Source organism: Oxyura jamaicensis, chromosome 28 (assembly GCF_011077185.1).
Source record: "Oxyura jamaicensis isolate SHBP4307 breed ruddy duck chromosome 28, BPBGC_Ojam_1.0, whole genome shotgun sequence".
NCBI lineage: Eukaryota > Metazoa > Chordata > Aves > Anseriformes > Anatidae > Oxyura > Oxyura jamaicensis.
In genome coordinates this window covers 4,665,933-4,691,356 of record NC_048920.1, presented here as the reverse complement: position 1 = coordinate 4,691,356, position 25,424 = coordinate 4,665,933, and the positions used below count along the sequence as shown (strand labels likewise).

The window sequence follows — 25,424 nt, the reverse complement described above, 5'->3', positions numbered from 1 at the left end:
GCTGCATCTGTCCCGCATCCAAAAGATGGTGGGGGTACTGGGACTCCACCAGGGCTTCCAGGGAGTTCCAGTTCAGACCCCTTCAAGCCCAGCGAGGTTCCCTTTGGGGTTATTGATCTGGAAGAGGAGCAGGGAGACTGCAGCAGGAGCCACACGCCTGCGTGGTCGAGAACCCATTTCTCCCAGTGGGGTTGTTTGTTGAGTTTTATTCTCTCTGAAAACAACATCAGAAACTGCTGCTGGTTTTGAGGCTTTTGGTAGTTGGGTGGGTGAAGTGGATGTGAACAAAATTCTCCCAGCCACAACTCCATATGTGGAGGATGAAGTCAGCTGGGATCTGCGGCGTGGGGAGGGGAGTAGCTGGGGTGTTCAAGCTTCTTCTGTCCTGCTGACTGCTCAAGACCTTTTTTACGCTAATACGAAGTGCCGTAGTATACAGCAGTTCTCAGTATAACGATTTTCTTCCGAACTATTAGCATTACTCGATTTTGCTTGTTTAAGCTTCAGCTGCTCTTTTTTTTCAGTTCAGGGTAATTCTCAGCTGGGAAAGAGAGCTTTATTTTTGGATTTGGTTCTTCAAATTGCCCAACTTAAGCGAGAACATTTTAAGGGCACGCCATCTATAGAGGGGAAACAGTTATTCATTTAGAGCTTTCCAAATGTGAGACGACTCGAAATGGGCTGGATTCAGAAAGCACCGACCCGGGGGCTGCGGTACTCTTCGAGCAGTTATTCCGGGCATCTGGTGGCAGTGCCCAGCTGTCAGCAGCCACCTGCATTTCCCGTTGCAACCGGCCTTTCCACACCTGTTCCCTTATATTCTTGCTCCAAAGTTTAATTCCGTGCCCTTCTGGAGGGGAGGAACACGCGCTGCAGTGGGGAGGTGCTGTTTGGGGGGCGTGCTTGCTGGTGGTTACCTGCTTCCCTGCTGCTTTTTGGGAGGGTGGCACCGGTCACCGGGGATTTGGGGATTGGGTTTTGTTTCTGGAATCGTTTGTAGCTGGAGCCCCTGCGGTCCTGTCTCAGCCGCGTGCTGGTCTGCAGGGTAGGTCCCTACGAGCAGTATGGTACTTTTCCACTTGGGAGGATAACTTGGTGAGAGTTTATTAGGGAGGCGACTGAATTAACAGGCCTAGCAAGTTCCTCGAGAGCTAAGTGATTCAGTGCGAAGTGCTCCTCCAGGATGCCCTTGTGGTGACGAGCACAGCTCTGCTGAGCTGCCTGAGCTCATCCCAGAGCTGCCCTTGGCTCTGTCCCTGGTTTTTGAAGGGCTGCCGGCCTTGCCTCGGCTCAGAGGCTCCCCAGAGGCTGCACTGGAAAACTGAAAGAGCAGGGGAGAGCAGCTAGAGTTCTGAGAAATAAACCTGTGAAGTGTGTATATAAGTGATCAGCCCAGTCAAATCCAAAGAAGATGTTAAAGTTTGGTTTTGGTTTGTTCTTTTCCCCCCCCAGGAGTAAGCCTGAGAAGTTAGCTCAGAAGCTGCTTTAGACAGAGAGGTGCTGCTACGTCCTCCCGGGTTTCTGGCCGTTCAGACCTATTACCTGGGTGTTTGTCACCGCGGTCGTTCTGTGGATATGCCCGCAGATAAAACTGCAGAGAAGGGTTCCCCTAAATGCGGCGTGAGAGCAGGCTGGTTTGGTACTGGGTACACTTTCAGGACCTGCTCTGGAAGTACGCCGTACCACGGGAAAATGAGTCAGCTCAGAAGTTCAAAAAAAAAAAAAAAAAGCCACCCCCAAAACTAAGCAACAAAACATCCCGGATTTTAAGCATGCCGTGAAAGGTGAGGTGTGAGCAGCTGGCAGGGAAGGGCACTCCCGTCTCCGTGGCAGGTAGGGGCTGTGCTGAGTGGTGCCAGAGCTGCCTGCTGCACAGCTCACGGCCGGCTGCCTGGGTGGGAACGCTGGTGCTGTTGTTCAGTGGCTTCGCTGGCGGCTCTGGGCTTCCAAACAAGTTTTATTTCTGTAGTTCAGCAGCTGACCATGTGTTGTTTTCACCTGCCACCTGCAAGGACTTTCTGTTAGCCCAAAAGGAGGCTTTTCAGCTCTTTTGGGGAGGGATCTTCAAGTCTGTTCAGTTTTGGAAGCTTCTTGTTTTGTTTTCCAGCTGTCAAAAGAGGAAGTAAATGAAGAAAAAACAGAAGATAATTTAACTACCTTATTTCCTGGCCAAAAAAGAAGGATCTCTCATCTTGTCAAACAAGGAAATGTAAGTGCAGCTCTCAGGAGCAAAAGTTTACATGTCTAAAGTGAGGATTTTCTGTCCTGTTATGACACTGGAAAAGGGTGTAGTCCCAGATCCATAGAACAGCTTGGGTTGGAAGGGACATTAAAGATCATATGGTTTCACCCCCCCGCCGTGATGGTAGCGTACGAACTGTTTGCACTGGAATCCTCTTACATCAGATGTCTTTCTTCCCCTTTCTGATTTCTGAAAAACATGGTTAGGCGTCTGTGACAAACAGCAGCAGAACTCTAATGAGCTCTCATAAAAACAAGTACAAGCTGAGGAAGAGTAAGTGCACCTTGCAACTCATTGGGGTAGTGTGGGGAGTTCATTTTTCTCTAGTATAACTTTATTCAATCACTGAGATTAAATAATTAAATCTACACAAGGTCAGCCTGAGTCTGATAGTGCTTCTTATCTCGTGGAACTAAAAGGTAGCTGTAAGAATCTTGTCAGATGTTGACAACCTTTAGTACATCTACATCTGTTCAGATTCGAGACAGATACCAACAGTATCTTGTTTGATGCTGTTCTTTTGCAATTGTGAAAATAATTTAAGTACAGAGGAGAATAAAAAAAAAAAAAGATACTCTGATTTTTTTTCTTCCTTTCTCACTGGGATTTTAATTCATGTTTTTTCTGAGGGTTTAATGCGTTTCCCTCCAGGTGCTGAGTACAGATAGTCAGTTTTATGTTCCAGCAGGATAAGAATGGAAGCTTAAGCACTGATTTGAGTTGGGAAGCCCAAATTAATTGTTCTTCCTTTCCGCTCTGCCTGAAAAAGGTTTGGTTTCTTTGCTTTTAATAATTTGAAGCCCTGAGGTCAATACAATGCTGTTTATTTAACTACATATCTTCAGCCAGTCCCTGTGCTTTGATAAGGACCCTTTCTTCCAAAGTGAAGAGATAAGAGACTGAAACAAATGGCTTGGAAATTCATTAACTCAAATATTTATTGCAAATAGGTGCCTTTTAGACATGTACAAATCTTTAAATGCGTTTTCTTAATGTGACAACTGATCCCAAAATGCTTTCCAAAGATGTGAGCAGCAGTGCAGTCACTGCATGGGCAAACAGAGCCGATCTGGTGTGCTCAGCAGCAGCTGCTGTGCTCATGCACCAGGACGCGCCTGCCCTGGAGTATCTCAGCTCAGCGCTGCCGCTGCCAAGTCTGTTCAGGAGGTGCTGTAAGACTTGAAGTGCCGCTTTTGCGTGCAGAGTTGAGGCTCGTGCTTTGCCACGTCCCTCCAAGTTTAATATTTGCTCAGCCTTGCTTGTGATTTATAGCTCAAAAACTGAGCAGCCTGAAGGGGAGGGAGCTGAGCTGGTCCCTGCCCACGGCAGAGAGGTGGGAATTACATGATCTTTGAGGTCCTTTCCAACCCAAGCTGTTCTGCGATTCTGTTCTCTGCGAGTTTGAGTTTAATTTTCGGGGGGGAATGGTGGGTCAAAGGAATTGAAGGTGAGGCAGAAAATGAGTGTCCTGTCCTGCTAGGAAGTCTGTAATTATCATTTAATGGTTGGCTGCGCTCAGTTTGGTTTCCAGAAGCTGGTGTCTGCATCAGAGGCCAGGAATGCAGGAGGAGCCAGCTTGCCCCCAATCTGCGGTCTCAGAAAGGCCGTGCTACACGTGGGCTGAGCAAGCGCGCTGTTCCCTGAAGGCGTTTCAGGAGGGAAGGCCCATTTCTCAGACTTCAGAGGTTATTAAGTGACGTGGGGAAGTTTGTACTACTGCTGCTTCTCTTGTATTTCTGCTACTAGAAAACTTCTCTCTTTGTTGACATAATGTTTGGCACCTTTCTTGCAACCTGCATTTGGACATGAAAGGAAATGCAGGTGTAACGTGGTTGTGCCAGTAGCAGCTGCACGGTGAAATGCTTCCCCAAGAAGGCAGGGGCAGAGGCTGCTCAAAATTCAGAGCTCAGTTTATGTAATGCTCTAATTCCATAAACGTGCGCATGTGCAACTTCTGTCTAGCTAGAGGAACTCGAGTGTTAAAGCTGCTGGGAGGTGGGGAACTGCTGCAAGGGTAGACGACACTCGTAATTCAGCAAGGGGAAGACAGTGAAGGAGGAGGGGGAGTGTCCCCCATCGTGTAGCAAAGAGGAAAGAACAGTTGGCTGCTTTTTCCTGAGTGTAAAGTAAAGAAGCATTCAGGGATGCTCAGGAGCATGGGGCCAGACTGATTTTCTAGTGCGAGATGTGGAGCTGAGTGTGGCAATGGAGCCCAGAAGTGGGCTGGGCACAGTGATGGAGAACAGGCACCCTGGCCATTAAACAAGCAATTCAAATACCACCTGCCAATTTAGGAAGATCCCACAGCGATGAGAGGTCTTGCCAGAGGGCAACTTGTTAATGCTGCACTTTGGTGGGTGACTAAGTTCTGGAGATGGCTGGGGTCTTCTCTCAAAAACCTGTATTTGCTAACGTAGAAGGGTCAGGGAATAGAGACCTTGCTTGGGGGGATGAAGGCTAAAGGGTGGGGACTGGTGGCTGTAGAAACCTTTTTGTCTGTGCAGGCGGAGGTCCCGAGCAAGCCCGTAGTCCGGCCGTACCGTCCGCCCACCGCTCAGGAGGTCTGCTACCAGAGGATCCAGCTGGCTCAGCAGCAGGCGGCACAGCTGGCTGTGGCAGTTCAAAAGGCGTCTCTTTCTTTGCCAGGAGAAAAGAGGAGGATTGCTCACGTGCCAAATGTAGCCGTTTCTGCAGCAGTCAAACAAAGTAAGCCTGCAGCAATACTTGTGATCCCTGTCCCGTCTTCCCTGCTGTTGAAAAGACACTGCCTTCTGCTTAGATTTCTCCTAAGATACAGATGCTAAACTATCAGACAAGGTGTAGTACTGGCCACAATTTTAATTGTTGCTTTTGGGGACCAGTGGAAGGTCTTTCCACTGACAAGTGCCATCCGTTTCTGAAAAGCAACAGGCTAACCGTGCATCTCTTTCCTGTTTCATCTTTGGAGTTGTGTTTGCTCCTCATTCATGCTTCCACTGAAGGTTTTGAGGAGGTGGCTGAAGCAGAGGGAAGTACTAATTCATGCTCATCAGCATCCCTTTGTGGTCGGAAGGCCTCAGCACTGACCTGATGGGCAGGTAGGGCATTGTAGGTGACAGCATTAACTCTTTAAACTCGACTGACTCAGCTGCCCCAAAACAACAACAACAACAAAAACAAGGCATGTTTCCTGGCAGAAGGTTCCTTCATCCTTGCCTGGAAAGTGGTAAAATTACCCGATTTTTATCCCTTGGGAGGTTTCCATTTGAAAATCGCAGTAAGTTTGTTCATTCTCACAACTTGATGCCTGGTGGTAGGATTTCTACTTAAAGATGTTTTCTGTTCCTTGCAGGCCTCGTGAGTGGCAAGAAGGCTGTTGCTGGCAGGAGCGTCACACCTTCCAATGACTCTGAAGCACCCCCCCTTTCTCTGAAGGCTTGCACCTTAGCTGGGATGGCTTCAAAGACCACCAGCACCACTGTGCAGAAAAGGATAGCTCACGTTCCCTCCTTACAGGTAAAAGAGATGTGACATCTGCCTTTGCAGCTTCTTTTCTGGTCATTCCCCATGGAGAGTGCTATGTTTAACCATGCTGCTCCAAACTTAGCACTCTGAGAAGTGGTGATTTGATTAGGTTGATTAAATGGGTTTCTCTCTTCCTGTGGTTTTCCTCGATAGCATTGTATAAAAAATTAAACACTTGAGGGGTAGGAGCTTAGAAAGATAGAAATACTTAAGTGCTGCTCTGATCTCTTTGAATATTGATCTCTCATTTTCAGTTTGAGTCTTCTGTTGTGCTGTCTGGCTAGGTTTGTAGCTGTTTGTATCAGGGAGCTGGAGTCTCATGTTCAAATGGCATGGCTGGATTAAAGGCCTTCCCAGCCGTTGTGGGTCAGACTCAGGAAGGCGTTTATGAATAATGTCCCACAGTAACATCTGTAGTTAAAATGTGATCGTGTAAACTTCATGCTGCAGTTAATATTTGGGGGAAAAGCTCTCTTTCTCTCCCCTTTTTTTGATACCTGCCCAAACTTAGCATACTTTTGGTAGTGATGTGTAAGCTGAAGCTAAAGAAAAATAAAAGAAAGAACTGAAAGCATAAAATACTTGCCATTGTTACAGGGGTTCTTAAGAGTGTTGTGTTAGAGGCTGAGAAAATGTGTGTACAATATAATGAAAAGGACCAAACCCCTTGAGCAGGTTTAAACAAGATAAAGGAATAGAGAGAGAGAGAGATGGAAGCAGAAGTCTCGTGAAGAAAACGAGCACTCTTCCCGTTGAGCTCGGTCCTGTTGCTCCCTTCGAGCAGGCCCGTATCTTCCTTAGAGCTACGTTTATTACAGATTGCTGCAGATAGTTTAGTTAATGTACGTCTCTTGAGTGGGGTGAAGAAAGAGTTGACAAAGCAATTGGGTGCTTTAGAGATGAACATACAGTTCCTTCTCAAAAAAAAAAGGCGAAGTGTGTAATCTGGAAGATAAACTGGTGTTAAATGGGAAAATGGGACAGTGGTAGGTCGTAGCTCATTGCAGCATGCAGTTCTTATACACAAAGAACATGTCATGCGAGGGAAAATCCTTTCAGGAACATCATGATTGGCAGTAAAAAGGAAGACAAAAGCCCTTCAGAAAAGTTACAGGAATCCCATAGAAAGCGTGATGACTTAGCTGGCTGCCAGCCTGCCAGAAGTGAGCCTCTGTTCTCTTGTTACGACTAGAGTATTGGCAAGAAAAAACATGTTTGTCATGCACTTAACTGGTGGTGTGTGTTCATGCCTTCAGCTCAAATTGTGGTGCTTGGTACTGTGCTGATCTGGACTCTTAATGTAAATGTCGACATTTTCATGGCCTGGGTTGCTTGTATTTGTAAATGCGGTGTTGTGACTAATGCCGCTGGGACTCCTGGGCTGCTGGGTGAGTTGCATAAAGAAACGTGGTTGCTTTTTGAAGTAGTTCAAATATTGAAGGGGGGGGAGGAGGAGCACAAAAGCTTCAAGCAGTGTTTTTAGAACCAAAATGATGCATGTTATGTTCAGCTTTGAGCAGGTTTTGAGAAAGGAAGTCATGCTGCTGTTAGTAACGTAACAGAAAATGTGAGAGTCTTGAAGCAACGTGCTTCCTGAACCCCGAATAGCCTCTTTCTCTCTCTGTCTCATCTCTAGAGCGCCACCTTACAGAGGCCTGTTATTCCCACAGAATTTGGTGCTAAAGTCCCAACAAACATTCGTCAAAGATATCTCAATCTCTTCATTGATGAGTGCTTGAAATTCTGTTCCTCCTCCCAGGAAGCGTTTGACAAGGTCTGTACCGGTGCTTGCTTCTTATGAATAAAATCTGCAGTAGAGTATGAAGTCCTCTGAGTTGGGCAAAACCTTCCAGAATTGCAGCAAACCCAGAAAACTCTCCTATCCACATGTCTCCATAGAGGAGACAGGCACTAAATAATTCCACACTGGACAACAGAAAATACAATTCCAGTGGAGGTTTCCAGCAGAAAAAAAAAATCATTTTCTTCATTAGGAAAGCATGTGTGCTGTTCTTAATGAGCCCAGAAGAGGGGCATAGGGGGATGCACACTATGTTCGAGGTAGACAAAAGTCCCTTTGCTCTAGTAGAGTAGCAAACACCTGCAGGAATCTGAGCACGCAGTAGATGTAAGGTAGATGTAATTGGCAAAACTTGCTGCTTATGAGCTGTGCAGCATTTAAGGAGCCTTCTAACAGTAGGGAATATTACAGTAGGATTTCCAAAAGCAGAGTTGAGACTCTCATGTGTTTTATTAGAAACCTTTGGCATTGATGTTAATTGGTTAAACATGGGACATCACAAAATCTTTTGTAACGGAAAAAGATGCTATGAGGACGTTTTGTGGTATTTCACCTTCATAGCTCCTTAGGGACCATGTTCCTATCACGCTCAAGGGGTGGCTGTTTACCAGTCTTCTTTTACTTGTCCAGTTCGGAGCTTTGCTTTTGCCATGTGCTGCCCCTGAACTGGGGAAAAGCCTTTCCAAGGCAGTTCCAAAACTGCTGTGTTAATCTGTCAGGGAAGGTTTAGCGTGAAAATGTTTCTAATGCTTAGTTCAAAACGTGTTTTTTCTCTGAGTCACCTAAGCAGGCCCAAGAACCAGGATATATATTTGTGCCATGCTCCAGTTTATTACGTGATCATGTGACAGACAATATTTTTTGCTATTTTACTTGGATTCTGTTTTTTAAGATGCAGTTGTTTCTTTTCTCCAAAAGCAGCAGTGGAAAGAGTGGTAATGAATTGCATTGTTTGCAGGCTCTGGCAGAAGAGAAGGTAGCTTATGAACGCAGCACCAGTCGCAACATCTACCTGAACGTGGCAGTGAACACCTTAAAGAAGCTCCGAAGCCTAGTGCCCAATTCCCCATCCAGTACGAACAGTACGTACCACGTTTGTGGTTTAATAATTGGAGCCCTGCTTGGATTAGAAGCCACGGAGAGAAACTTGTTGAAAAGACAGACCCATTTCTCAGAAGCATTATGCTGAAAGGCAAACAACTCCAGTTAGCTTTTTATAGTCTGGCAAGCTTTAATGGGCCTTCAAGAGGCAAGTCCTGCAATGCTTTGTTGGCTGTCTGAGCCTAAATGGAGATAATGCCACATGGATTTTTTTTTTAGCACAAGTTCTTTAAAATGAAAAGCCCCGCTAATGGAGTAACTTTCACATGATGCCTTCAAAGTGATAGACTCGTCCATCACCGCAGAAATCTGTTACACACATTAAGCTTCAAGAGAGAAACGAAGAGGGTTAAGACATTTCATTATTGGCTCTCGAGAGGGTACATTAAACAATCAATTTGTGCTGTTCTTGTGATTTTTTTTTTTTCCTGGTCTCTTCCTTTTTCTCCCCTCTGTCTTCATTACCTTCGTGGCCATTAGTCAGAGCGGCTGAACTTGGGAGGCTGGCCTTTAGGAGAGGGCTGCCAGTTAATGATTAGTAAAAAACACCTATCTGCCATTATCTGATGTGCTGAGCATATTCTAGAGCTCTGAAGGCCTTTCTAAAGCAAGTTGAAAGATTCAGTGTGGGAGTCTGGTCTGCGGGGACCTAACAACAAAGCTGCTCACTGGGGGTGGATGATCCCACCATGCAGCACCTGACGGGGTCGAGTTGCTTCTGTGCTCAGCCCTCTCTTTGCCTGGGGGCTTGGTGTGCAGAGTAAGCAGGTAGAGCTCCCAAAGTCTCTGGGGAAACTGTAAAAATGTCCTTGCATGTCCTTAAAAAGTTGCTGTTGGCTGACAGTGCAAAAAGAAAGGTCCATGTAGCGCTGGAATGAAATGCTAGGAATAGGTCACCACTGTACGTGTACCAATTTCTGGAGCAGAGCAAGAATTTGAGAAGATGAATGCAGTCCTCCTTTTGCCTATGCGTAGTGCCCCAAACTCTAGGACTGAAGTCTCTTATCTTTCAAGGATTACACCTGGGTACTTGATCTCTGTCCTGTTTTGCTTCTTCCCTCTTCTTGCTGCAGAGACAAGTAACAAGAAAGTGGTGTCCCATGAAGCTGTGCTGGGAGGGAAGCTTGCTGCTAAGACCAGCTTTACCCTAAACCGGTCAGGGAGCTTGAGAGCAGAGGATTTAACAGGTAAGACCCTGCTCCCACGAGGCTGTAACCTGTCAGTTGTAGCTGGAGGTATAACACACTGACTGGCTAGAGCAGGATTTTGCTGATGCATGAAGTGCTGTGATTTATCTGTGGATAACTTTATGAGTTATTACCCAGCTGCGGTACGGTGCTGCAGACTTGCTCAGTGAACGATACGCCACACTGATTAGCACCTTCCTTGCTTTCCCTGCTTTGGGCTGAGTTCACTGATGTACTCCATGTGGCTTTGATGTAGCATCAATAGCTATTCAGAACTGCCTCTTGTGTTTTGGATATTGCTGACTTTTAGGCTTTCTTCTGTCTGGATTGTACTTTAATTTTCTTGCCCTGAAGGAGTACTTTACAACGTGCCTGTCACATTCAAGACAAACATGCTGATATCTCCATCTGCTCTGCGGGGCTTGTTTTCACATTTAGGAATGTCATAGTAAGGTCATATCACAGCCAAAGGATTGTGCCACGAGCATTATTTACGTGGGGTCAAATCGGTTATGGGTATTCAGGTTGCCAAGAGATATAGGCAAATTGTTGAGATCAGAGAAGAGATGGAGATGCCACAGAGCAGAAGGAATTGACATGAAGAAAGCTTAAAAAAGCCTGTGCAGCTCAGCTAAGCAACATCAAAGGGTTCACGGCAATATTGGGAGAGTTTAGCATAGCAGTGAAAGAAGAGATATTGAGCAGAGTGCAAGAAGTTATAATTATTCTGTGGAATGAAAAAATAAAATCAACAGCAGGAAGAAACCTCTGGTAAGGAATATTTTTAGCTCACTGTGGGTGGCTTTGGGGGGTATTCTTTGGGCTGTGTTACAAATGATCTGTTGAAGCATTTTAAACATTACTAGAGTGAGACTTCTCCCATTTTAACCAGAAGGCCTGAAGGTGGGCCCTGTGGAAGAATTCTGTTTCAGTTGCATTTTCCAGACTTACTAACCGAATGCTACTTGTTGTTAATAATATGCTTGTACGCCGATGACCAGATGTGAAAAGTGCAACCCCATACCTATTTCCCTCTCGGTACTGAACAAAGGCAGTGAAAGCAAGTTGAAAATAGAAGGAGTTTCTGCCAGGTGGCTTGACAAAGCAGAAAATAGTAAGAGAAACAGCACCTACTTCTGTGGTCTGGCTTCAGCATTGTCTTTGATACGTGCAGGAGCTGCCTTGTACCGGCGACTGAAGGAATATCTCATGACTGAGGAGCAGCTAAAGGAAAATGGTTACCCAATGCCTCACCCAGAGAAGCCAGGACGTGCTGTCCTCTTCACAGCAGAGGAGAAGAAAACCACTGACTGTAAGCTCTGCTGGCTATTTCATTCTGCAGTCTTTGCTAGATACATGACAGGTGAAGATGCCTGTCCTGCTTGCAACTGGTCTTTTTGCATAAAGACGTTACTGGTTTCGGTGTGGTGCTCCTGTTGTGATGGGTCTCCTTGGCTGAGACCCATGTGGGCCAGCCTGCTGTGGAGGAGAGGAGCATGGCTGCAGGACTCTGCTGCTTTTCTGAAGGATGAGTTTCTTCAGTTAGTATGCCATGAGAATGTTAGTTTTGCCACAAGGTTTATAGTTTGTGGCATGTGGGGCTCAGTGAGGTTTCTAATTGCTGCCAAAGCCTGTGAGTCGGTCGGGTTGTCTCCCTCAGCAAGCTGCCTTTGGCCATCCCCTGTGAGGGCACGTTTTGCAGTTGCTCACTCAGCGCAGGTTTTAGGACTTAGACAAACCCCAGGCACCAGCCAGGAGGTTGGCTGCTGCTGGCGCATGGAAACACGTAGAGAAGCTCCTGTTCGGCATCTGGTGATGCTCCCCTCTTCCAAGGGAAGGATTCTTTGGGGTCTCTGCATACGAATTGCTGTTATGGTGTGATAGTGACTGATCCAGAGCCAGGCTGGTTTTGCCGTGGGCTGTGCTGTGCTGGTTTGGACTGCACAGATGTTGGCCTGGTCACTTGATGGCACTGGGCAAAGTAGTTTCCAACAGCCCTCTTTGCAGCTGGACAAAACAATCCCCCAGGTTTCCTCTGGATAGGGTAGGGCCCTCCTCTCCCTGGATTTTTTGGTATCCTGTGGTAGGATTTATGCTTCTCAAATGCAAAATAGAGCGGACTGTGATGCTGTAGGGATAAAATGTGTACTTAGGGTATATTTTAAGGTTCTTTGCCACACTGCTCTGAGCATCTCTTTGAAGAGACCTTGCTAAAGTGTGTTAAGTGCTCATCCATGTTAACACCTTGTGTCTACATTTGTCCTGTGGTTGCTGAAGCAACCTGTATGAAAGCTCTCTTGCATTAACACTGTTAAGTACTGTATTTGTTAGAGCCCTTTTCTTCAGTTACACAGCTCCGTTAGGGGATCCAAGACCGTGTTGCTGGTTCTTTCTCTGTAGTTTTCTGCAGATATTTTTTGATCTTTGAGTTTGGTCTTGTTTGAAATAATCTCTTGCCAGTCTGCTAATGCTGTGACTGTGGTCAGTGGATGAAAATGGACTAGGCTGGTGTTAATGCCAAGCTGTCAGGGACCTGACAATGTGCTAGCAGCTCAAATGCTCGCACTGGAACTCAGGGAATTGCTAGGAGAGCAGGTGTGTGACAGTCAGCTCCTTTTCTGTGTCTTTCTGCACCTCCCTTCTCTGAATTTTGGGTGTTACTGAGGGCACAGGGGACAGGACTGAGAAGTCCCTGACTGCCTCTTGGATGGCCAGGCTGTGCTGTAAGTGTTCCCTGTTTTAAATGCCAGGGAACCCTTGCGGAAGAGCTGTGCCTAGGAAGAAACTCGAATGTCATTGGAAGTGACAAGTCACAGACCCCCTGGAAACCAGGCCTTGTTAGCTCCCATGTCTGAAGAATGACTTATCCTGTTTCTTAAAATAACTGTGGTAGAGTACAACATAATTTGCTGTGGATGGAGAAACAGCACAGCAAACATGAACGGTCAGAGTTGGAGCTGTGCACCAAGACCAGCAGGGAGTTTTATGTTTGCCTCTGAGAAGTGATTTGGAGTAAATGCTGCAACTCTGTGTAGTTTTGGACACCACAGTTTAAGAAAGTTATAAATATGTTAGCATGTGTCCAAAAGAAGGCTACAAAGATGGTGAAGGGTCTGGAGGGGAAGACATGAGGAGCAGCCGAGTTCCCTTGGTTTGTTCAGCCCAGAGCAGAGCAGGCTGAGGGGAGGCCTCATGGCGGCCGGCAGCTCCCTCACAGGGAGTGGAGGGGCAGGCGCTGAGCTCTGCTCTCTGGGGACAGCGACAGGACCTGAGGGAATGGCATGGAGCTGGGACAGGGGAGGGTCAGGCTGTGTGTGAGGGAAAGGTTCTGCACCCAGGGCTGGTCGGGCACGGGGACAGGCTGCCCAGGGCAGCGGGCATGGCCCCGAGCTGCTGGAGCTCAAGAAGCGTTTGGACACCGCTCTGAGGCACACGGTCTGATTTTGGGTGGTCCTTTGGGGACCCAGGAGTTATGGGTCCCTTCCAACTCGGGATATTCTATGATTAAGACTGCCATTTTCAAAGGGATTGCTTTGTGTTTATGAGAGTTAAAAAAAAAATAAAAAATTATCATCCGTTAACAGGAACTGTTGTTTGCTGATTTCAACAGTGTTTGGGGCTTTGAGTGAGATTGGTTTACCTGTGCTTTGGCCATGTTTAGCAGGTACAGGACTTAGAGAGGCCTGACCCTTATTTCTCTCTTCTCTTAAAGCCTCCTGCAGGATTTGTTGTCGCTGTGGCACTGAGTACATGGTCTCAGCCTCTGGAAACTGCATTCGCAAGGAAGAGTGTGTCCATCACTGGGGAAGGCTACGCAAGCAGAGAGGTATCTCTCTTCAAAGAGGGCTCAGTTACATGTTAGATGTACTCTAGATCTGAAAACAGAGTCTGTGTTGGGTTGGAGTTGCTGTGAAACGTTTTGTGGCTTTGGGACTTGTCACGCTCACAGACTGTGGCAGTTCCTAGTTTTGTCACTGGGTGGCATAGCCTTGTAAAGAGCTGCTGGGGAGCAGTGGTACAGTCCCTAAAATATGAAAATGCAGCTGGAGCTGAGGTGGTTCATCTTTTTGGCTTTAAAAAAAAAAAAAAAAGGAAAAAACAAACCATCCTGTGCCTTTTTAAAAACCATTCTTTTAGGAGACTTAGGAGCAATAGACCTCTGCTGCCTGAGTGAGTTTACTGGTCTTGGTTAAACTTGTTTGCAGCAAGACAGTAGCCTAGTTGGAGCTCTGTAGTTTTCTGCCAGTGCATCCATGATCGGTGAATCTACTGTGCTGGGTAAATAAGTCAAACTGCTTTGCTCATTTGCTCATTGTTGGTAGGTGGCTTCTGAGTTTGAATATGAGAGACTTGTGAATCTCTATTTTTCCCTTTGCTTGCAAATTATTGTTGCTGTGTTCATTCAGGACATCTCTGCACTTGTCCCCTGAAGTTTAGTTCTCCTGTTGACAGGACTCTTCTCTCTGACTCTTAACTCTTGCTCTTTCAGTGCCAGGTGGATGGGAAACTCATTACAGCTGCTGCTCAGGAGCTGTGGGTTCACCAGGCTGCCAGGTTGCTAAAGTAAGTTATTGAGCAACACCTTCTTATTCTCAATGACATTTGTCCTCTGCTTGCAATGGTGGTGGCTGTGTGATCATCGAGCCTTTAGAAGAATGGTGGATTCCCCTGGGGGGGAAAAAAGCAAGTACTTCTTAAATGCCTTTTGCTATGCAAAGGTAAGAAAATTTGGTGTTTGGCAGGAAGAATCTCAAATGTTTGGAGTTGAAGTGATTTCTATTTTGCAGATGCAAATTTTTAATCATTTTTCTAAGCAAAATGTAAGCACTTTTTCTAAGCAAGTGACAGCGGGTTAAGTTACCCAGCAAAAACTTGGATACAGTTTTCTTTAGGGAAACACTGAAAAAGTGAGAAAAAAGGAAATTCCTTTTAAGAAGCAGGCTCAGGGCCTTGACAACAGTGGCCAAAACCTTTTTCCCATTTTTTTTTCTATTCTCAGATGCCTGTGCTAAGGTAATCTTCTGCTGTAGGCCAAATCCTTTCTTAATTTTCCACTTAATGCATGCCCTTTGTTGTATTAAGGGGAGGAACCTTCCCAAGGAGCCTGTTGTAACCCATAAATATTGCTTCCTCTTGAGGAGGGTGGGGAAAGGATCACTTCTGTAGAAAGCAGAATCTAAAACCTGCTCAGGAGTTGAGCTTTGGCCCTTTGGTCGAGCTGAATGCTGTCTGGGATACCTTTGTACAGGTGCTTTTTCTTGTTTCTTTACGCAACAGCCTGGCACCATTGGCCCTCATCGACTGAAGGGAACAATCTTGTCTCTGGCCTCTGCCCAAGGTCTAGGGATGCTCCTAGTCACTTGTTTCAGTGGCATTTTTACGTTTGGCAGCTGCCATGCAGAGAGAGATGGTTCAGAACCAAATGATCTGAAAGGGTCATGCCCAGCAGAAGGGGCTCCCACAGCTATTTATCGTAGGGCATCTTCTTGTCTTGCTGTTTGAAAGTGCTCAGGTGATACAGAGCCAGCAGAGTTCTGGAGAGGTGTGCACCAGCAGTATTCTGGCCAAAAGCTAAAACTAGGAAGTGAATTCTGGGGCAAAATTCAAGGCTTGTCAAGATTGGCAGAACTGTCAGCACATGAACCCTAAAAGCCTGTCCTGCCCAGTCTGAAGCATGGATGGGATCAGGCAGGCGGCTGCTTCTCCTATTTCTTTTTCATTTGAAATTAGGATCTCTTTTTAATCAGTGTTCCAAAAAACATCCAGCAGGGAAGTCGGGAGAAATTGATGGGGCTATAAAAGCATAACTTCTCTGCATGTTTTTACGTGGCTGTTGTAGACCATAAAACCTCATGGCCTTTTAAGAAACATACAATTTCTCTAATAGCCTCTCACTCAATGAAGCATGCTGTCAGTGCTCCAGGGCTCAGGCATCCTTTCACATCTGCCTCCTAGTTGTTGTGCTGCTACAGATCACTACATTCTGGCTTTCTTGGTTTTCTTACCCAAACGAATTCTTTGGTAAATTGAAGGTCAGAGTCCCCAGTCTGCTCAGGATGGGAATATGCAGTGGGATTTGGGGATGTTTGGGCTACTGGGGAGCACAGCGTCTTTCAGCTTTGAAGGCATTGAAAACAGCAAATATCTGTAATAAACTATTCTAAGTAACTGGGTGCATAGCTGGTTAGAAAAGCATTGCTGTGCTCCCACCTTCCAAACGCATTTGAGATGTGCCTGTTTGGGTCACGCTGCAGTCAGCGCGTGTGGCAGGAGGTGGCAGGATGGAGCTGTGCACGGAGCTATGGCTCTCCAGGAGCGGACCAGTCAAGCTGCTGTTCTTTGTGACAGTGGAGTCTGCTTGCTTCTTGCTTGGATCTGAAAAAATGAAACAACTTTTCTGCTTCCTTCTCAGCGAGGAAGAATTGGACAGTTGTAGAGCATCAGCTGTTGTAGAAAAACACCTCATTTTTTTTTCCTTCACTGCTCAGTTATGTTGCATAGCAGAGAAGGGAAAGGATCAAACTGAGTTTTTACTATTAGTTGGCCTGGTTGTCTGTTGTACCCATTTCTCTAGCAAAACAATCAGATTCATGGGCATAGATGCAGAATTGACAAGCGTGGCCTCTTGCTCCTGGGAATTGAACCATGCAGCCTTTGAGCAGTGCTGGCTTTGGATGCAGGGAGGTCAGGCTCGGTGTTGGCCCAGCCGCCTCGTTAACTTCAAATGATGCAGTTCTCTCTACTCTGGCTGGTTTTATTATTATGTACTGTATTACCCCCAGTAATGACCAGTGAAGGAAATTATGTAAATCCCCACTTCAGTTATCCCTCTGCATACAGTTCTGCAACTGCCTGGGTTTGTCCTCTCTAGCCTTTCTGTTCTGAGATGATGCCACGTGCAGAGTCCTTGTAGGGTGAGATTTGTCGGAAGCATGACAGAGGCTGTATGCGGACTGCTGGGATTACGCACAAATGTGTTGAGACCTAGGGATTAACAAAACTTAAACAAAGGAAATCACTGGGAACTAAGGGAGAGATCGTGTCACCTCTGGGTGTGGTGCAGCAATTTAATTTGACCTAAAACCATGCTAGTAGGCAGTCACAACCTCTGCTTTGCCCTCTGTGTTCCTGCTTCCTTGCAGGCACAGTGATGAAGGTAACTCTTCAGTGCAATGATCCGGTTTAAAACACCCCAGAGAGGCTTTCAGGCTGAGTAGTACCAGGGCAGGCAGGGTGGGATCTGTGGCTGTGGAGGAGAGGAGTGGGAGTGCCTCTTGCAACAGTGGCTTAGTCTTGCATTGGCTTAAGCCACTCATGGAAACACTCCCTGAGTTTTCCTGCAAGCTTGGGGAGCTTTTCTGTGCTGAATCTTGTTGACTCTAGAGCTTTAGCTGGGGATGATGAGAAGAGGCTGGAGATGGTTTCCATTTATTGCCTCAAGTGCTGGTAGGCAGTAAGCTCATGTTTGTGAACTGTCTGGTTTCGGAATATAGTGGCTTTTATCTGTCTGTACACACTGGCATTTTCTGCTGCCTCATTACACTAGCTTCTCATGTTATCTGTGGGCTGTGATACGCTTGATACTAAAGCTCAGACAGCGATGCTTGATATTAGAATCCTGTAGCTGGGCATGTCTCAGTAACAGGCTAATCCAGGAACCAGCAGCTGGAGCGGATCCATGTAAGACCACCGAGTGAGCCTTTCTGAGTAATTCTACTCTGAATTGAAAGTTGGAAGCTACCTGAGACTCCCATCTCCTAGTCCTTAGATACGTGATGCATTGCTGCTATGTGAACTGTTCATACAGTGCCTCCAGCCTGCTTTGGAATTGGGTTCACACATGGCCACTACATTGCTTTTGTGGTGAAGTTCTCAGACCAACTGGTAGGCAAGTCTTATTTCTCGTTAGCAGTTAGAAATGACTTTAAAAATTGTGGGTGGTTCTGTTGAAATGGAGTTCTGGGTTTCTTGTTCCTTCCATCAACAAATCATTTTCCTTTTTCATTTTTCCTTTAAGCAACATGTCCATGACGGGCGGAAAGAGAGCCTTGATGGCTTTGTGAAGACTTTTGAGAAGTTGCCTACGACGGATGGTTACCCTGGAATCTACGCATTAGACTGTGAAATGGTGGGTTCCTGATCAGAGGGGCAACGCACAAGCAAAATGAGGCTTTTTGAGGAAGGCTGTGTCTGAAGGAAAGCTCTTTTTCCCTACCATCTTCTTTCCTTCCTGCTGTAGGCTCCAAGCTGCAGAGGTTTACATTAATAAGAGCTAATTGAAATGTAAATGTAATTAGTTGAGGCATTGTGTGCTTCATTTGGGGACCACATTTACCCTTGAAAAGCAGTAGCTAGTTGGCCTATATTGAGCAGTGGTTGTTGGCTGGCTTTGCTGCAATGGACCAACTGCATTTTGGGATCTGCAGTGCTTTGGTGAACAGTCCTGTAGATACCATGCTGTGGTCGGCATGCATTTGTCGTCATGTCTGCTTTGTCACTTGCAGTGCTACACTAAGCAAGGACTGGAGTTGACAAGAGTAACTGTGATCAACTCTGACCTGAAAGTGGTTTATGACACCTTCGTCAAACCGGACACCAAGGTGGTGGACTATAACACCAGGTAAGGACAGTCTTCCTTGGGCTAGAGCTCTGTGGTCAGCATCAAGAACTTAGGAGAACTTCTGGAAGAACTTGTTGAAGCTCCAGTGAGCGCTACTTCCTAATAGCTGGAACGTTTTTTTGGGTCTTGAGGTGTTCCTTTGGTGAAGGAAGCCCTCCTCTCTGCTCTTACACTGCAGATTCTCAGGTGTGACAGAAGAGGACCTGGAGAACACTAGTATCACCCTGCGGGATGTCCAAGCCGTCCTATTGAACATGTTCAGTGCAGATACCATATTGATAGGGCACAGCTTGGAAAGCGATTTATTTGCACTAAAGGTAACTCGCATGTCTTGTGTTTGCATCTCTCTCTGGTTCTTTCCCACCCCAGTGACTGTTACGTGTCATCTTTTAATTTAGGAAGCGTTTTTGTAGGAAGAACCTGGAGGACACGGTTGGGTCTCTCTTGTCTCTGAGCCAGTGGGAAGACGGAGGAGTAGGGGAGTGGGTTGTGTGCACCACTGCTGATCTCCCTGCAGCTTTTAGTGACTGGTGCTGCCCTGGGGGACAGACCTCTCTAGGGTGACTGGGAGGGGTGAGTAGATCAGGGCTGGCTGGAAGGACTGATCTCAAATCATTTGTTGTTCACCTGTGTACGTAGTCAAGTATCCTCCTGTGGTGTCAGCATCCTTTGACTGGCCTGAAGGTGTGCTCAGCAAGGGTCAGGGCATGAGCAGGGCAGGCTCAGGAGTCCCTTGTGCCCTCTGGATGTCCACAGTAACTGCTGTAGGAACAGGACAAGTCTCTCTGCCTCTGCACTGGAGATAACTGCCTTTCTCTTCTAATTGTAAACTGTCCTTGAGGTTCTCTGCCTTGTTTGCTGTGATTTGTGGCATTACTCTGATCAAGCTATTTTGACCTTTCAGCAGTCTCGTTTCCTGCCTGGCCTGTGTCAGCCTGCTCTGCACATCTCTCTGCCATCTCTGCTGTCCTGGAGGGAGGGCTGCCTTCTGAACACGGGTCCCAGGGGGTTTGACTAGGGTCACCGAGAAAGCATGTGGCTGGCAGGAGCCAAGGCTTTAGTCTGTGCTCACAAGCCAGAACTTCCTCCAGCCGTTCTTTGTCATGCAGCTTCTCTGATGAAGAAGTTGGAGCTGCCAACTCACGGCAGTGATTTGGAAGCAGGGGGTTTTAATGTCTGCAGAGAGCTTTACCTCTCCGTGGCACCCTTTATCCCAGCCTCTCAGAGAGTTCGTCATCATCATAAAAAAAAATTATTTACAGTTTTATCAGCTCAAGATGACTGTTGGCCTCTTAGAAGCATGATTTTCTCTTGGCATTGCAGACGCTGCCAAGAGAACGAACCCGAGAGCAATATAGCAGAGCGTGACAGGCAGTGGCATGTCAAGTCGTAATGTCTGAAGGCTGTGGCAGTAAAGTCGACATCTCGCTAATGGCCACGGCGAGCTCCAAATGGTGATAGCATTTCAATTTTTATTTAAAGCTATATTATCCTGTTTCCTCAGTCTTCCTGATCTACATAAGTAATTATCATTGTGCCTGGGTGGGTGCCAAACTTGACTGCAGTCTAGGGGAGATTATCCATAATGTTGGCAGTTTTACACTCCAAAGAGCGTAGCAGGTTGTTTCTCTTAAACTGCAGCTGTTTTCAGGCATTTATGGAGCTGGGCTATGAAACTATTAACGACGAAGTTACGAATTGTCACGCAACATTAGCTGGTGCCTAGGAAGAGTTGAGGCAGATGAGGAGAGTGGATTATTGGGGTCCTGTCTGAGGCACGCTGTGCTGAGCCTTACAGAGCTTTCTTTTGGTCAGGCATATACATTTATCTCTTGGACCTCGCGTTTTGCTCCTGTCCTCGTTATGTGGAACTGCTTGCATCCAGGTTCCTTTAGCTGTCACTGAGCATACATTCTTGGTCAACAGAGGATTAATCTTGTCTTAGCCTGAGAGTAAGAAATTCATATTAAAACAAAAAACAGCTTACTGCATGTTTATGGTGTCTGCCAGATGTGGGTTTTAGGTCTTCCACAGGCACGTGCAGGGTAAGGCAGCGTGTTGACCTGTTCAGCATCCTCAGTTCCTCGCGAAGTGTGATGAGCAATGACACTTGGGGCCCTAGAGGACAGGAAGCCTCTTGTCTTCCCTGCGTGCCCCAGGCAGTTGGACCTGAACATGGGGCTGCCCAGGGCCTCGCTCCCATCTACTGTGTATTTGTGTGCCCAGGAGTACAAGATGTACTTGTCCCATCACAGCCTCGCTCGGCTGTGCCGGTTAAAAACTTCCTGTTGACTTTCATTGCTGACAGACTGGAAGTTTTCAGGTGGGTGTGCACCTTGAAGATAAGGCCTTTCCTCTGGAAGCAGTGTGATACGCAGTGGATTGGGTACCATTTGGACAGCCTTCCTGCTTTGGTTCACATCTTGAGAAGCAGTTGGAAGGCTGTAACAAGCTTTGTGGGGTCAACTGGTTCCTTGGCTTTGTTTTTCATCGCAGAAGACAACGTTGGAGGTCTGCCAGCTTCTTCAGGCCAGGGTATTAAGGATTAACCTGTCCTGAATTTGAGTTACATGAACTGAAGCAGCCCTGAATTTCTGCTGTTTTGAACACGCCGGGTAGGCAGGGCTTTGAGGGCACGTACGTTGGCTGGCAGAGCTCTGGGAAGCTGGTTTGCACGCAGCCTTTATGGGGGAGTCATCTTTGATTCAGCCAGAGCCTCTTGCAAAACTGGTTGGGTTGGAGCTTGGCAATAGCATTGCGCAGGGCCTGGGAGGCTGACCGGAAGATTGCGTTAGCGTGGTTAATCCTGAGGAGCGCCCATCCCTGTGGGAGAGGGAGAATAAACACGTTTCTTTCCTGTTCCCTCTCCAGCTTATCCATGGCACAGTGGTGGATACTGCGATTGTCTTTCCCCACCGGCTGGGTTTACCTTACAAACGGGCTCTCCGGACGCTGATGGCAGACTACCTCAAGCGCATCATCCAGGACAATGGTGAGACTGAGGCAGAGCTGCGAGTGAGGGTCTGCCATCCCATCCCACCTGGATGCAGTTCCTTGGAGCTGCCTCCCTCCCTGCTCTCCCTGGCCCTGTCCTCTTGTTCCAGAACATCCTGCTGTGTATTCCCTCCAGCAGCTGTGAATGGGCCGGCGTGTGAAGGCGCTGCCGGTTTGTTTGAACGCTGTCCTGAGGGCCAGCAGCACTTGCTTCTTACCTCTCTGCCCTAAGAGGGGACCAGGGCAGTGGGGTGAGAGGGCCAGAGGCAGCTCTGTCAAGGCCATGCCGTGGTCTCTCCTCTCTCTGGTGAAGTAGGACCGACCTTTCTGTTTGAAGCATGGAATGTTCAAACATTCAGCCTTCAACAAGCGTGCTGTAACCGTGTGGCTCGAGGCCTTGCTGGCCAGTAACCTCGGGGCCTGCAGAGTAGCAGCACTTCAGCCTTTAATTAAACAAGAACGGTGCAAGGCTGAAGTCCAGCACAAGTGTGTTTAGTGAAAACTCTTCCACTTCCAAATCCATCTCAGTGATCACAGATGCACCTGTGCCTGCTGTGGCAAAGGGCAGTGAGCAGCTGGGCCAGCCGTGTCGGGCAGGACCCGGTCTGGGGAAACCTTCCTCTGGGCTTTGTGCTGCCAGCAGCCCCGTGCAGCAGGGGAGGTAACGGCTGTCCTTGTCTTTCTGTCCCCAGTGGAAGGGCACGACTCCAGCGAGGATGCCAGAGCTTGCATGGAGCTGATGGTCTGGAAGATCAAAGAAGATGCTAAAGTGAAACGATGACTTGCGCTTTCTCTCTCTCTTGTTCCTCCTCCACCTCTTTGAAGCAGTGCAATAAATGCTCAGAGTAACACTGTCCACCTGTACGCAGCAGCATGCTACCCCAGGCTCCCCGTGCACTTGCAGGTATCTACAGGACGTAAGGACTGCTGCTGGTGCAGCTGAACGGCACCAGCTCACTCCCTGCAGGTCCCTGTGTCCAGGTAGTGGCTCTCAGATCCTCTTTACTCTGCCCGAGGGGTACAGCAGTTGCCTTGTAGGCATGGCAAGGTGGTTTTGAGTAGCACAACCAGAGAGAACTCGTTATTTCTTAGGAGAAGCTTTTAGAGGTAGGTTGGATACATGCAGAAGGATCTTTCTGGTTCAGTTAAAGGTAGATCTCTTTATTATTTTTTTTCAAATGTAACTTAAATTGCCTCTGTACTCCAAAGCAGTTAGCTTCCTGCAGGGTTTGGAGAGGGAGGGAAATGGAATAAAGTTTGGCAGGAAGCTGTGAAGTGAGTGGATTATGGAGCTGGTGTGTGAATGGCGAGCGAGGTGTGGAGAGAGCCGAGGACCAAGCCATCTTGAAAGAGATCCTAATGCAGACCCACCGTGGAGGAGAAGGAGCTGCGAGAGAGGGAGGCAGTTCCTGAGAGCATGTGGAGCAGCAGGTCTGAGGAACGAGCCTGGGTCAGGGTTCTGCCCAGCTGCTGTGACCCAAGTGATCGGTGAGTGCTGCCGTCCTGGTTCTGCAGGAGCTGGACGAGGGAGAAGTCACAAGCCTCAGACCTTGCCCGGACCTCAGGGAGGTGAGGGACAGCGGGGCTGTGACAAGCTGGGCTCGCTGTGCCCAGGAGGGACGTGCAGCCTTCCAGGGCAGGAGCTGTGCAGAGGAGGACAGCAGTGAAAGCAGGCGCTGCATCTTTGCAGGTCAGGATGAGCCGTCCTCCCTCTCACCCCGAGCTTCCAGAGCATCCCCCGTGAGCTCATGTGTAGGGATCAAAGTTTCTGGGGGGACGTGGGGGCAGCTAAGACTGTACTCTGTGGCCCCAACAACCTACAGGTACGCAGAGCTCCTCACCAGTCTGTTCCTCATAGCAGGGACTTGATGCAGGTCAGACCAAAAGCAATAGGTGAAAATACTCTTTTAAAGTAGTTTACATGTTGGGAGTTTTAACGAGAGCAGAAGACCCACTTGTTGTCTGGCTGGCTCCCCTGGACAAAAGCAGTTGTTGAGTGTCTGCTGTGCTTGCAGCAGCTTGGGCAGACTCGGAGGTCCTGGCGGTCTCTCTCTGCCAAGGCTTAATTGCTTTTGTGGTTGACAACAGCGCTGATTTCCCTGGTAGACGAGGTCTTTCAGCACTGTGACAGCAGGTGTGAGAGCGGAGATCGCCCCATCCCCTCCCAGGACAGCATCTGTTCCTGGCTTCTGTGGTCCCTTTGCACACAAGTGGGATGCCTCCAGCTCGTGTTGCTGGTGATCCCTGCTCTGTTTCCACTGGTGGGCAGTGGCTTGGCATCCCAGCCCCTTCTTTGCCCAAACCAAGGGCCGTGCAGCTCCCTGCTGCTTCCCCAGAGCTTTGCAGCCCGTGTGGCATCTGGCTGTCCTTGCAGCCTGCCCTTGCAAGCTGCAAGTTGCAGGGAACGATGCTGTCTCTGTCCAGGCCATGGGAGAGAAGGAGGGACAGTTCAGAGCTTCCTAACCAGGGAAGGAAGCTTTTTTCTTGCTTTTGCCTTTTTCCCTTAGTTTATCCCCCTGTTTATCTTCACCCCTGGCTGCAGCGATGGTGCCTGTCTGTAGCAGCCCACTGATTTCAAAGCCTCCAGGTTCCCCAGCTACTGGGCGTGCAGGCCTAGCTCCCCTCTTCCCACGCAGCTGCCTTCCCCAGAAGATCCAGCACCCTTGTTCCCAACGAGGACGTGCTCTGTGTCCTGCTGGGGAGCCGTTTCCCCAGCTTTATCCCAGCGTCTGGGCTCAGGGAAGGCAGAGTGTCTCTGCAGTGCACGTGAAGGCAGGCAGGAGGGCTCGCAGTCGTTTCCCCTTTACCCGCGGTTCAGCTGAGATGCCCTAAAATGAGGCTTTCAGGGTGGGATGCAGTGGGGGGAGGTTGCCTCTTCCGTGGCATGTTAGTGGGAAAGGAGATGCTGCTGGTGTGGGTCAGAGCAAGTGTCAGACCCGCGTGCTGTCACTGCCTCCCCGTAGCGTGATGGTGGGCAGCCCCTGAACCCCCGCACCCCTGGGCGCTGTAACACTGTAAAATAGCAGGTTTGTGGTTGGTGAGAGGTTTTTGGGTTGTATATAAATATTGTAACCTGGAACTTTTTGTAATTGTTTTTAATAAAAGGGTGTTGACTAGATGCATGCTCCTGAGTCTGGCTCTGCTTTACCTGCAGCTGGGCCGGGGAGGGGAGCTGGAGCCAGCCCAGAGGTGGGGGAGCCTGGACAGGCTTCCTTGGAACATCCCTTGAACCTGATGCCACCGGCACTCCCTCCACGTCCTCCCGACGTGGCTCTGCCAGCCTTGTAACCGGCTTTGTGGCTCTGGGCGATCCCTGCCCCTCGGCTGCTGCAGAAGTCCGGGCACCCCTGGGGCTGCGAGGGGGTGTCCCAGATGAGGTGGTGCCCGAGGAGCCCCCGACGGGGCAGGTCCCGGATCCCACCTCTGCCCCCGAGCTGGGGCGAGAGCCCGGGGAGCTGGCGCCTGCCCCGCTGCTCTCGCTGCCTGACCAGGCTCCTTGGGAGAGCCCCCATCAATCTCACAAATGGGGCAGGAATTAAAGTGCCAAGCGAAGGAGCTGATTCAGCACGGAGGAAGAGGTGAAGGTAAAAAGTTCAAATAAAAAAATAATAGGCTATTAGATGACCTCACTGGCAATGTGTTTTATTTAACGTGCTGGTGATGGCTTGGCGATGGCAGCAGTTACTTAGGATGCTGTCAAAGTCACGGCTCGGCTGTGTTTTCAGCCACCTCTGTGGGCCTGCGAGGTGCTGAGCTCTGGCATCCCGTCCCCTCGTGTGATCCCGTATGGGGTGCGTGGTCTCTGTCCCTCCGCGGTGTCCCCCTCCTGGAGGTCACCTGCTGCTGTGGGGGGGAGCTGGAGGGGGATGGATGCCTCAAGGTGAGACCTGCCATCGGCCCCAAGGGGAACTCCCCGTGGTGCCAGGAGCTGCTCTTTTGGAGCCCGGGGATGGAAGGGGCTGAGCCTCACCTCGG

At 48.3% G+C, this 25,424-nt stretch overlaps 1 protein-coding gene across 2 annotated transcripts in view; it reads left to right on the top strand.

The window, feature by feature from the left end:
* The window catches only part of REXO1 (RNA exonuclease 1 homolog), a 40,375-nt gene extending 15,804 nt beyond the window's left edge, over positions 1–24,571 (top strand). For both annotated transcript variants that reach the window (XM_035348107.1, XM_035348108.1), the window contains exons 3-16: positions 2,108–2,209; positions 4,747–4,948; positions 5,574–5,737; positions 7,383–7,520; positions 8,506–8,629; positions 9,722–9,835; positions 11,010–11,147; positions 13,548–13,661; positions 14,325–14,398; positions 17,853–17,963; positions 18,340–18,455; positions 18,634–18,772; positions 21,327–21,447; positions 22,142–24,571. In XM_035348107.1, coding sequence (XP_035203998.1) covers positions 2,108–2,209; positions 4,747–4,948; positions 5,574–5,737; positions 7,383–7,520; positions 8,506–8,629; positions 9,722–9,835; positions 11,010–11,147; positions 13,548–13,661; positions 14,325–14,398; positions 17,853–17,963; positions 18,340–18,455; positions 18,634–18,772; positions 21,327–21,447; positions 22,142–22,230 — 1,746 coding nt within the window. In that variant the 3' untranslated portion in view covers positions 22,231–24,571. The remainder of the gene's footprint in view (positions 1–2,107; positions 2,210–4,746; positions 4,949–5,573; positions 5,738–7,382; positions 7,521–8,505; positions 8,630–9,721; positions 9,836–11,009; positions 11,148–13,547; positions 13,662–14,324; positions 14,399–17,852; positions 17,964–18,339; positions 18,456–18,633; positions 18,773–21,326; positions 21,448–22,141) is intronic.
* The last annotated feature ends 853 nt before the right edge of the window (positions 24,572–25,424 follow it).